This window comes from Halichoerus grypus, chromosome 11, assembly GCF_964656455.1.
Source record: "Halichoerus grypus chromosome 11, mHalGry1.hap1.1, whole genome shotgun sequence".
In the NCBI taxonomy this organism is placed as follows: Eukaryota; Metazoa; Chordata; class Mammalia; order Carnivora; family Phocidae; genus Halichoerus; species Halichoerus grypus.
The window spans coordinates 90594218-90607756 of record NC_135722.1 but is presented as its reverse complement, the minus strand read 5'-3'; the positions used below and the strand labels follow the sequence as shown (position 1 = coordinate 90607756).

Here is a 13539-nt window from a genome sequence, read left to right as displayed (position 1 = left end):
TCCCAGATGGATTATATACATATTTCCAAGCTGATTTTTACTTGGATACTTCCTGCCCACTTCCAATCTCTTTAGGACCCTTAATTTCTTGTTCCTTCCTGATGGGACCTCTCAGTTCGTTTGTCTGTGAATTCCATCAGTGTCCTCTCTTTTACAAATTATCAAGACTGATAGTGAACAGGCAGGATTTAACGTCAATCCTTTCCCATTAAACTAGCCAAGCAACTGACAAACCCCAGTTGATTACATATCCAGAACTGTGTCACTGCCTTTTAAATTGAGGAGAGGAGAAGAGAAGAAGGAGGATAGAAAGCTTTTGATTTATTTGATTAAAATCTGTTACATTCTTGAAATGCACAAGGATTTCTCAATTAAGTCTTTAGTGTAGGGGTCTGGCTCCTCACAAAGCTGCATTCTATATGCCTCTTTCTAGCTGTCCATGGTGACCTATTACATATCATTCTTAAAACATGAAAAGCGTTCAAATTAACTGAATACAGTGAAGCAGGCAGTCATTTACAACATGCCACAAAAGCGCTAGAATCAAATAAAACTCCACAGATGCTGGAATGTACATTCCCCTCTTACTTGTTCTCACATTTTCACATCAGTACTCCAATTTAAACAGTAATGGCAACATTTTCTCTCCAGATCGTTATTACCAAAACAGAGGGGATGATAAAAGGGGTCTAAGGTTGGAACTGACTTGTTTCTTAAGAGCCCACTCTACAAAATACATTTAGGTTTAAACCCAAGAAGGCATGGCAGGACACTATGCAGCTAAGATTGCAGAAGGGGCAGGCCCTAAGCAAGACTTCCTCAGTTCTTAGGCATCTGTGGAATACGAGAGCCACCCTGGGTAAAGGTGAGTTTGATGTGGGGTCTAAAAGGATGACTCCCAAGGGTGTGCCAAGGGGTAAACAGTTTCTCCTCATCTCCTGCAGTGATTCCTAGCTCAGTGGTTGCACACAGTTACCTAGATAGCCCCGTCGGCCTCCTCAACCAATCCCTCGTGTCCTTTTTTTTTTTTTTAATTGGCACCTCCTAAATCTTGCAAACTCATCTACTTCTCTTCATGTCTACTGCAACCATCCTAGGGCACGGCTTCTCCTCTGAGCTATTGCAATAGCCATCTCACTGGTCCCCTGTATCCTCTCTTGCCCCATCCAATTTATTCTCCAAACTCCATCCAGAATGTTCTAGCACAATACTGTCATACTTAAAATCTCTTGCTGACTCACCACGGCTCTGTATGACCTACTTTCACTCACCTTTTACCTCTGACCCCTTCGCTTGCTTGGTTCCTGCCACATTAGTCTTCCTGAAGCTCTGTTTGGATCCTGGCATTCTGCTTTACAGATTTTGCATAAATGGTACCCTGTCTTTGCCTGGAAAGTTTTAAACCTATCCCCTTCTCTTTTACCTAGTTTTACAAATTCTTCAGAGTTTCAGAGCAAAATGTCGCTTTTATGATTTATTTGTATCATTTTGAAAAAAGGTTATGTCTCCCCATCAAACTATAAGCTCACTTATAGTGAGCAAACCAGGCAGGGACAATGCCTGGTTTGCTTACTGTCCTCCAGGACCTAGCTGGGTGTCTGGCCCACTACAGACTTTCAACAAATGTTTGCTGAATGAATAAATGAACACCTTTTCCTGTCACTCTCCTTATGCTATCACAACGCTTGCATCATCTCCTCGAAGACATTTCAAATAACAGCACCAGAATCTGATGCTTTATTTGTTGTTGTTGTTGTTGTTATTATTATTATTATTTTAATGTAGGCTCCACACCCAGCATGGAGCCCAGCATGGGGCTTGAACTCATGATGCTGAGATCAAGACCTGAACTGAAACCAAGAATCGGATGCTTAACCGACTGAGCCACTCAGGCACCCCTCCTCGAAGACATTTCAAGCCCATAAGCAAAAAATAATAAAAGAGAGAACGCCTTATAAAAAGGATGTCTGATCACTTTAAATATTTATGAAATAAGGCAAAAACAATGCCTTAAATAACTAAAAATAATCAGACATAGCTACTGTCTCCCTTGGTGATCCCACCCATATTTAAGTTTTATCACTTAGATGCAAATTCCTAAGTATGTCTCATAGTCCCGATCTACCCCCTGAACCCAACAGCGGCATTTTCATCTGTCTCCTTGGCTTAGATATCCAACTGGCACTTAGAACTCTAAATGCCCAAAACCGAATCCATCACCTTTCCTCAATATGTCATTTTATTAAGTTCCTTCTTTCTTTTTTCCAAGATTTTATTTATTTATTTGAGAGAGAGTGTGAGCGAGCACAAGTGGGGGTGGGGGGCAGAGGGAGAGGGATAAGCAGATTTTGCACTGAGCAGGGAGCTCAAAGTGGGGCTCAATTCCAGGACCCCGGGATCATGACCTGAGCTGAAGGCAGATGCTTTACTGACTGAACCACCCAGGTGCCCCTTAAGTTCCTTATTTCTATGACTATTACCATGGCAATTACTATGCCATCCATGCTTGAAACTTTCTATTCATCTTGAGCCTTTCTTTTTTTCTAGATCCCTACCAGACAATGGCCAAGTCCTAAAGATTCCCACTCTAGCGGCACCTGGGTAGCTCAGTTGGTTAAGCATCTGACTCTTGATTTCGGCTCAGGTCATGATCTCAGGGCTGTGAGACAGAGCCCCACATTACGCTCCACGTTCAGAGGGGAGTGTGATTGAGATTCTGTCTCTCTCTCTCCCTCTGCCCCTCCCCCCCAAATAAATCTTAAAAAAAAAAAAAAAGATTCCCACACTAGAACCTCCCTCATCCCTTCCTTTCTATCCCCACTCCTTGCACAAAAGCTAAGGTCTTTGTTATAGAAACCATCAGACTGGTCTCCTCCCTGCAATCCCACCTGTGTACTGCTACCGCTAATCAAGCCTAAACACATCTCTCAAATACATGGCTCCTCTTCTCAGAATTCTTCCAGAGAAATATGATGCAATTAGCCCATTGTTTTTCAACATTTAACCAATATCCCCCACTCTTGATTAACACACACACAAAAAATCTCACATCCCTCCTGCATCTTTATTATTGAAACAATAGGGATTTTTTCCATTCCTTAAACGTAAAACTACAAGATTTAATGTGCTTCTTCAAACCCTACTCACTGTATTTGGAGCTCTGTTGTGAATCACTATGATTAGACTATGGGCTCTCTGGAGGTGGGACCTGGGCCAGCACCCGGTATGTGGGAGTCGCCCAACAAATGTTTATTAAATAAACTATTAAACCGTGACAGGATGATCCGTGACATAAACTCGGTCCAGCTTTCCATTTTATATCCTGCTACCCTGTACTTGTACTTCACCAGCCCAATTATTCCAGTGGTTCTTAAAACATGGTCCCACGACCAGCAGCATCAGCATCAGTAGGAATTCATCAGAAATCCAAATTCTCAGGCCCCACCCTATACCTACTGAATCAGAAACTCTAAGGGTAGAGCCTCGGAATCTGTGTTTTCACAAGTACTCCAAGTGATTCTAACATATGCTGAGGTGTGATAACCACTGAACCACACTATCAGCATACCTTGGGGAGAATGGGGTTTGCTTCCAGACCACTGCCAATAAAGCAAATATCCCACTAGAGCAAGTCAAATGAATTTGTTGGTTTCCCAGTGCCCACAGAGTTATGTTAACACTCTACTTTAGTCTATAAAGTATGCAATAGCATTATGTCTAAAGAAACATGTATATACCTTGATTAAAAAATACATTATTGCTAAAAAATGCTAACCATCATCTGAGCTTTCAGTGAGTCTCAATCATTGATCAGGTCACTATAACAGATAGAATAATGAAAAAGTCTGAAATACTGCAGGAGTGACCAAAATGTGAAAGAGACACAAAGTGAGCAAATGCTATTGGAAAATGGGGGCCAACAGACTTGCTTGATGCATGGCGGCCACAAACCTTCCATTTGTCAAAAAACACAGGATCTGCAAAGTGCAATAAAGCAAAGCACAAGAAAATGAGGTGTGCTTGTATTCCCCCTTAGGTAAGCCCTCATATAACTTAACTGAAATTATGTCTCTTTTTGTGCACACATTAGTTCAACTGGCATTAGGAAATGCAAATGTATTGTTAGTAATGTCAATATTCTAAAAATGTAAATTGACTAAAATTTTGCATATCTACCTCTCAGCATTCAAAGCTTATTATAAATTTTGCCAGTTGGGGGATCTTAAGCAAAGATACCTGTTTTCAATTTCAAAGTCAAAAGAGTTAGAAGCTTTAAATTTAATGATTCCAATTTTCCAGAGTTGAAGGTAGGTACTTACTGATATTTATCTGGCCAATCACTAAGCATCAAAATCACATAATGGCTCCTGGGAGCCAGGTGAGTCATCTGGCTAATCTTGGGGGCAATGTAGGCAAGTCAAGACTTGCCCTAAATAGGCAGACTCTCAGGTAGGAAGAAGTAAATTTAAGCCAGAGAGAAACAGAAGCTGGTTTTCTCAGGCTAAAGAGAATGCACCTAGGTTCCCAGATAAAAGTAAAACCCCCACACATGAAATGCAAGAAGTCATCAACTTGAAAAATTAATAGAACTATAATTGTCCATTGTCTTAAAGGGAAAAAAAAAAAACAAGTATAACAAAAGCCCCCAACACTATACACATATACTCACTCACACACACATTCACTCACACAAATATACAAATGGCCATGAATGCAAGATGGTACATACCGGTCATAAAAATTCTTTTAAGGAAATGGGATATCTTATTGGTAACCAGGATGGTAACTTCATCATAAAGACGTGATTAGCAGCAAATTACCAAAATCTATCATCAAAGTATGTTGGGATGATTTTACATTTCCTAGGGCAATTTTCCATTTTTCAGATAAGAAAATAGCCACAGAGAGATTATATAACTTTCCCAAGATCACGGATTTAAGCAGTGGCAAAGCCTATGTCTGTCTACTTATTCTCAAGCCAGAGGTTCTCTTGCAACATCGCTTTAATGCCAATGTTGAATTGAGATCTGCTGATGGCCACAAGAATCACAAAAGAAAATGCATTACGTTTTTAGGCAATACCATTTGTTTTAATTAAGTTTATTTGATTACTTACCAGGTGTATGAAGCATCTTTAGCATGTTCCTAACAAAATGTGGTAAAGCCTACAACCAGCTCAGGACAAAAAATGTGGCTTCAATGTTATAAACATCTTAAAATGTAGTTAGGTCAGACAGAATTTAAAAAATGTAACAAACAATCTTAGTACACAAAATAGGCAGATGGCTCTTGCTAACACAGACACCCTAAGATGGGCTAAGTAAATGATAAGGACAGATCTCCAGGAAGATTTATTGCTTTTGCTCTGAAACTCTCAAAACACATGCTGAGCAATGTATTGCCAAGTCTATAGTTGATTAGTCGACTGGCTACTTCCAAGTTCTGGTTTTGGTAACTTCCAGACACAACTCTTAACCTTGTAATTGATTTAAAAAATATAGGTCCCACCCCCATTTCAATAACGAAATATCCAAACTCCAGTCATACTCGTTATTTAATGTACTAACTCTAACACAGTTGTTAAATTGTAGAGTTTTAGAGCTGGGCAGGGCTTCTGGGACCATGTCACCCAATACCATTGTTAACGGGAGAAAAAGAACTAAGGTTTCTGATGGACACAACTTTAATACAACGGAAAATCTGATAATCTTTTGGAGTTACTATATATAGAGGCAGCCTGAAAGCTTCCTGGATATTGTCAAAATTTAAATGGCCATGTTACTCTACATATTCCTATCTTGTTTGAAATACTGTGAGTACATATGCCTCTTACAATTTTTTTAAACCCCCCTAAATGAAAAGAAAGGGGAAAAAAAGATTTTGCTACTTAGTTATCGCAAGGTTTTAAGAATTAAAAAAAAAAAGTACTGAATAATCCAGTAGGAAAATTTCAGTAATATTACCATGAAAACACATTACTTAATACACAGGGTTTGTCCGCTAACATTCAAACGTGCTCTCATTCATAACACAGAGCGGAAAAGAACAGGTGAGAAAAGACAAAGTCTTTATATAGAAATGACTCTAAAGATTTCAGAAACATCAAACCTTTTAATAACAACTCAGTGAGAAACACGTCTTTAATATTGTCCATCTATCTCAAGACCCCAAGGCCCAGAAAGGCGAAAATTGTAAAGGAGGGCTAAAAAATTAGTAACAGCCCTACACTTAAGTCTCCACATTCTGAGATTTATAGCGTACGTAAACGTCAAGAATTTCCTTAGGTGAAGGGGGCAAAAGAAGAGTCCTACACTGTATTCCCAACAACCCTTGCGAACGGAGCTGTGTACCTGTTATTGTTCCGACAGTTCCGACAGCTAACGCACTCCAACGGGTCCGTCCGAGGTACCGCTGTGTACATTGCACCACCCTGGTCAGGACGGAAGTACAGGGAGAAAGAGAAACACACACTGTGAAGGTACCACAGACTCATAACCAAACAGCCCCAAATGGAAAGGCCAGGCCAATGATGAACGGCTACATGGTGTATTTTAACCAACCCCCAACAAGGTTATGCTTATCATTCCTTACCAATAGTTACAAACGAGTTCCATACAACACTGAAACTACACTCTACAAACTAACTGCCATGTTTTTTTTCCATGTATTTTCGTCCTGAAAGGAGCCAAAGAAATGGAGAAATTTAGTCACTTCCGTTTCAGTGGTTCAAATCTACTGGGCCCCAAATGCACTGTACATTAGAACCTCCTGTTCATTTTTACTTTTCTAGCAGTCACAGAAGAATTTTACGTGATGCCAGTTGGAGAAACAGGGTGGAAATCTGTTTGAATGATGTCACAAGATAAACCCATCTTCATTTTCCTGTAATTATTTCGATTAGGTCTGTTCACTTGACTACACTAAGTTTTAAAACATGTTTTATTTTTCCAGATGGAGTAGATTCTCAGCCAGCAATGACTTGGAGGGGAGGATTAATATTTTGATGTTGCTTTTGGCGGAAACTGCCCGGCAATTAAGAAAAATGCCCAGATTAACACATACCTCATTGTAAAACGCTTGCTTGACATATACAATGGCAAGATTTCTTCACAACTGATGTTCAGAATTGAACCAGCTTTTGGTCAGAGTAAAAATTCTGCTTTCAGATGAAAAACAGCAGAACTGAGTCTGATAAGGGTGGGAGAGGCTGTCACACTGCACCCAAACCCAGAGCAGTTCTTCAAGGTTAAAGAAAGTTCAGGCAATTGTTTTTCCCAGAATACTTTCCATTTCCATTCATCTCATAACAACAGCCAGAATCTAAGCAAACCAAAAGCACTGAAAACGTCTCTCAACATTCCTGATCCAACTAGCAACAGGAATTTTTAAGAAAACATTGCGAGAAAGAATATCCTCTGCTATGTTCAGTCTGTGAGCATAAGCTCCATAAGCTCCAAACTTCACAAAATGAAGTTAACCTACGGGGTAATGTGATTAGTTGAATCACTAAACATATCAAAGTTAACTCGATGATTTTTATGATTGCCAGTATTTTGAAAATTTCCCCATTTCCTCCCACCCAGAAAAGACAAGAAAACTAGTGAGTAAAAACCACAGATGATAGCCTCTAAAATTGTACACCTAAAGGGGCAACCATTATTTAAATAGCAATTCATTGTTCAAAAAAGCCAAACTGCTGTTCCAAATCCTCAAACATCAGATTTATTTTTTTTCTTCTTATGGAAATAGCATGTGCTATTCAAACCTTAGTGTTTTCTCCTTTTGTTTCTTGGACAATGTTAGTAGTTTGGACTAGGAATGGTGACCAAAAAAGTTTACAAAGTCTGAATATGAGCCATGTCTTTCCACGTAAAATAATGAAATCATTATTCTCTTTTGGTAACGAGATGCACTCAAGCAAATTAGGTATTTTTCTACAATACACTAAAACTAGATCACACAAAACCCATTAGATGTCCAGCTTTAAGATACAAATATATATTATAGTTTTGTTCTCCCAATGTAATATTTTAATAAATCTTTGTTGAAGTTGAGGATGAAAAACTCAAAACCTTTTCAAATTTTAGCACCTCGTGGGTTATGGCAAATTTATCTGTAATCAGAACAATGACAAAAACTTCAATGAGTGCTTAATTGCACAATGAGTGCAACTAAACATATCACCCATCTGACTGAAAAATAACGTGGATGCACATCCAAACAATGTAATAAATGAAACTTCCTAACGCAGAGAACCTCTAACCAACATAAATATAAAATATGCTAGTCATTCTATTCCCATTTCAAAAATTAAACTATATCACTGAGTTATCCGTGAAATAAAGTATTTTTCAAGGTGTATCAATCACTCCTTGTGGCTAAGGAACACTAATATTATAAAAGGCAAAAATCCCAGGGCGCCTGCGTGGTGCAGTCGGGTGAAGCATCCAACTCTTGGTTTTGGCCCAGGTCATGATCTCAGGGCGGTGAGATTGAGCCCCGCGTCAGGCTCTGCACTTGGTGCAGAGTCTGCTTGGACTCCCTCTCCCTCTGCCCCTGCACTTTCTCTCCCTCCCTCTCTCTCTCTCTCTCAAATAAATCTTTTAAAAAAAATAAAAAATATAAATAAATAAATAAACAAAAGGCAAAAATCTTACAGGCAATACCCCTACCACACGTTGGACACAACAAATAAAAGAAACTCACTATAGGTTGGAAGTCACAATCTGGTGGCCTGCAGACAGGTTCCACGTGGCCTCCGCAATGCTTTCAAAAATTGCAATCAGTTGCCAACATGTAAAAAATCTGGCAATTGCACCTAGATTTACAAGATGTTTTGAAAAAATCAGAAAACCCGGTAACCCCGGACCCTCAGTCCTGCGTGCCAATAACTGGACTGAGTTGTAGCTGGCGCTCTCCAGATTGTTACCGCCGCCACTGCTTCTGTCTCATTCCCAACTTGTTTTGCTCAATTTCACGATCTGCCTGACTCCGCTAAAGCATACGAGTTTTCAGACTCTGCTCTTTTTTTTTTTTTAAAGATTTTATTTATTTATTTGAGAGAGAGAGAATGAGAGCGAGCGAGTACATGAGAGGGGGGAGGGTCAGAGGGAGAAGCAGACTCCCTGCTGAGCAGGGAGCCCGATGCGGGACTCGATCCAGGGACTCCAGGATCATGACCTGAGCCGAAGGCAGTCGCTTAACCAACTGAGCCACCCAGGCGCCCCAGACTCTGCTCTTAATAAGGCAAATTTAAAGTACTGGGTCCACTCTACGCCTAATGGGATTTCCATCTCTCAAGAATAACTTCCAGCCAGTTCGTTACAGGTATTCCACTTTCACTGTGAAATAATTTTAAAACATAAACCAAATTGATGAACATAACTATCACCTGACAATAGAAAGCTTACAAAGATTATTCTGGATCAAGGGGTTGCCAGTAATACATAGTATTTCCAGCCTAATAAACCCATGAGATTGCTATGTTGACAAAGGCCAAGTAGGCTGACCCTGTTCTTGCTCCCTGGCACCATGGGGCATAGGGAGGCTGTATTTATAATTAGGTCTCTTACATTTACTAGGTGACGGGGATGTTCAAAATCCACATGTGTCCTGGTTAGTGAGCTTGTATGCCCCGAGTAAAGCCCTCCGTTTAAGCTCCCATTCATGATTCCATTGACTCCATTAGGGATTTTATGGTGAAGATGGGAGCAGCCATTGCTGAGACCTCCATTGCTTATGAAGCTTCCATGAACATTCCCATTTATCCGATTTGTGCCAGGCAGAGTAGTGTATTCCACCATCTGCCCATTAATATCTGACCCCTGGTAGAGATATCCTGGAGGGTCATATTCTGTTAAGAGAGAACAAAAAAGAAAAAAAAAGTAAGATAAAGAAAAAGACAATCTTCTTGTGTAGGCAGTTTTATTAATAAACCCCTAAGAAACTACAAATACACTAAAATAAAATGCCTTAAATGTGTTCACTTGAAGTCTAATTATGAGATATGCTTTAAGAAAGTTATTGCTCTTTCCTTGTGTGGAGATAGCTAGGAACTCTGAGTTAATTAAGGCTTTGTTAATGGGAAGAGAAATTAACCAGAGAGAAATTACTCAAGAGAATTAATATATCATGCAAGTTGAAACTATCTGAGTACTGGCAACATTAAGAAAAAGTGTTTAAACTCCCACACACTTCAAAGTGCCGAGAGAAACTATAAAACAACAACAAAAGGCAAACATTAGGTAGGATATTTTAAATAGTAATAAACAACACTTTTAAATGAAAGGATGGAGTTGTGTATATGTTCACTGACTATCAGTTCCTTCATTAACATAGTCCATGTGGAAGTTGTGGGGTACTAAAGGCAAAAGGCTAATTATTCCATTTCCTTATATTAAAAGCACTTAAATAGTTGCCTCAAAATTCCAATCTCCAGAGGCACACTTGCTAGATTTATTTAGAACAAGTGCAATATCCCTTAGAAAATACAGCACCTAAACTGTACAGGACTTGTTGGCAGAGTTTTGGTAAATTCTTCAAAGGTATTAGAGCAAGCCAAGACTGGATTAGGTGTCCTTCCTCCTATTACTGAACTTCTTACAGGTGAGTTACTGTCAGCCTACCTGCTTATCTTTTCCATTAAACTATAAGCTGACAGGGCAGGGGACAGGTTTACTTTTTTACCACTGTATCCCCATTCTCTAACACAGTGCCAGGCACATCAAAGACAGTCACTGAGTATCTTCTGAATATGACTGAATGAACATCACTACCATAAATTTCCATCTTTGAACATATCACCAAGTCACAGAGGAAAACAACCTCAACCAGATTAAGCTTGCTCAGACGACCAGAGAAACACTTTTCTTTTAATGATTCCGTGCACACTCACACAATTAAAGTCAATGACACCGAAACCAATCAAATGATCTCTTCAACCCTTTTAGCCTGGCACCATCACCATCACCACCACCTCTCTCCCTGTCTATCCCCTAGAAAGCACCAATTCAGTAAAAACAAATCACCTTTTTTCCCCTTGAACTATTAGCTTTGATTCTCTTATTCTGGGGACAGAGGGGAAACCAAAAAAACCTCCTCCCACCAAAGACTACAGTCTCTGCTTGCTCCAATTCCCCTGTCTGGGAGAACAAGAAAGGTGGGAAGGGGAGGGGAGAGAACTAGGGGAAGAAGAGGGAAAAGGGGTTCTAGGTTATCTGTTTCCATGCGGCACCATCACTCCCATTACTAGATACACGTAGGGACCAGGCTGGAGCAGTATTGGTATATCAGGGACTGAAACAGGACCACGTTACCTTCATTTGTGTCATTCAGTAACAGTAACTTAGAAAAGTTTTCCTTTCCCTCATTTCCAGCCTTTTCTATTCCTGTTACCAAGACTTGTACCCATACGGAGGTATTCCAGCAACACTTCCAAAGCTCATGCTTCAAGAACGCATGCTCTTTGGTGGTCTGACAAAGCCAGAGTTTCCCAGCACAAAGTCAGCTATTTACTTAGAGACCTGCCTGGTTTGGGCTTTGCTGTTTATTTCTACTGGGCAATTTCATGGGATGCTCCACTTCCTCTGGCTGAACAGAGGCTAGAACAGTCTTAAAGTCTCCTCCCCTGACCGCAGAGTACCTGATGTGCTTTATACCGTGACACTAACCCACGGAAGTATTACAGATCCATATTTATCCTGACGATACTTTCCTGGCCATCTTTAGAAAAAGACCAGGAAATATTGATGAATGGCTTACTCTGTATGGTGTTTTGCTGACGGTTCTTCCAGAGGCACATCGCAATGAAAACCATGAGAATGAGGACCATCACACCTAGCACGCAGCCAACTATCAGATACAACATGTCGCTGCTTCTGGTGGGGCTGGTTGCAGGCCCAACGTTTCGTCCACTTCCCGAAGAATTTGGAGGGGTACTCAAGTCTTTGACGGGATACTCAGAAGCTCCAGGAAGGCGTTTTACTAGTTGACATATAAAGGAAAACATGATGTCAGAGTGAATACAGGCTCTATGAGACGGTTTACTCTCTGACGGAGGTCTGGTTAGGAATGCAAGCCAGTCTGTTTACACTTGTTACTGAGATGATCTGACCACCAATGAGTCACAAGGAGGACTCAAAAGTTTAAAAATCTGATGTGCCAAAGTCTCAGTCCACAAATTCTAGAGAAATCATAAAGTCAGAGAAACAAATGCCCTCAGTCCAACCCAAACTGCTATCTGATTATCTGCTCAACTGTATTTGGAGAAAACTCCCAGTATTTCAACTTATGGGTGGGATGAAAACTCCTTTCTATGTGACACACTTTGAGCTGAATAAGATTCAAAGTTACAGATTTTATGCCTCTTTTATGTGATTGAGATTAAAGATACGACTGTGGACCAAACAATTATATACAATCCCCAAAACCGTAGGCTTAATATTAAGCATTCCCAAACCAACGACCTCTGGAGTCCATGTAAATGTGGTTCTTTTATCCAATTCGTTAACATTCTGGAAAACAGTGACAACAAAAGCTAATAACAGGTGGGACTCAAACCCCATTTTCTCTGTCCTCAAATAACACGTTCTTCATGCTTTAAATGCCATAGAAAAGCAGCAAAGCATAGTGGCTGACAGCTCGCTCTCTGGGACCAGACTGCCCAGGTGCATATCCTCTTCTACCACGTATCCTTAGCTGCATGACCTTAACCTCCAGGAACCAGTTTCTGCATGTGGGAACTCGAGATAAGAATAAAAGCTCTATCGTAAGGTTGGAATGAAGAGTAAACGAGTTAATCATGGAAAGCACTTAGAACAGAGCCTGGCACATGGCAGTATTCAATCAATTTTGTTACTATTAGGTATTATATTATATTTCCTGTTACGGCTCCTAACGACCCAGTGGAGCAGAGCGGTCCTTAAAAAATTCTACTTCAATAGACACTATGTTGGGGTTCAAATTTCTAGCACCTTTATGCAGAAGAGGGGTAGGAATCCATAAAGAAGAGGACAGTTTTCAAAGGAAAGAGGTCTCCAACACTGAGAAGTGGATGAATACTTGGCAGAGACGCTAAAGGAAATTCCTACTTCAGGTGGTATGTTGGATTAGACAATTCTAAGGTCCCTGCCAATTCTAAAGAAAACAAACAAGTTTCTGAAGCAAAATAGACGTTGCAGATCATACATTAAAGATCACGGTTACCCATGGGGAAGTCCATCAGGTTTATTCGCTCTTCATTTATTCTTTATTTATTCATAATTCTACCAAGCTTGATGATTTTGCCAGTCTCTGCTAAAGTGAAAAATTTCTGTGGTGGATGGTGAGTGAGACAGATGCATCAACATCAGTAAGAAGAGAAAGCTAATACTAGGAAGAAGAGGAGGAGGAGGAGGAGGGGAGGAGGAGGAGGAGGAGGGGAGGAGGAGGGGAGGAGGAGGGGAGGAGGAGGGGAGGAGGAGGGGGGAGGGGGGAGGAGGGGGGAGGGGGGAGGAGGGGGGAGGGGGGAGGAGGAGGGGGGAGGGGGGAGGGGGTGGAAGA

General features: G+C 40.5%; 1 protein-coding gene across 15 annotated transcripts in view; it reads right to left on the bottom strand.

Annotated features, from left to right (window-relative positions):
* The window catches only part of CDON (cell adhesion associated, oncogene regulated), a 113944-nt gene that overhangs the window by 13077 nt on the left and 87328 nt on the right, over positions 1-13539 (bottom strand). For all 15 annotated transcript variants that reach the window (XR_013442548.1, XR_013442550.1, XR_013442549.1 and 12 more), the window contains 3 exons: positions 11761-11982; positions 9573-9853; positions 6351-6430 (listed from right to left, as the gene is read on the bottom strand). Coding sequence is in view for 9 of the 15 variants with exons in the window: in XM_078058786.1 (XP_077914912.1) it covers positions 6351-6430; positions 9573-9853; positions 11761-11982 (583 nt within the window). In the remaining 6 variants the exon portion in view is untranslated. The remainder of the gene's footprint in view (positions 1-6350; positions 6431-9572; positions 9854-11760; positions 11983-13539) is intronic.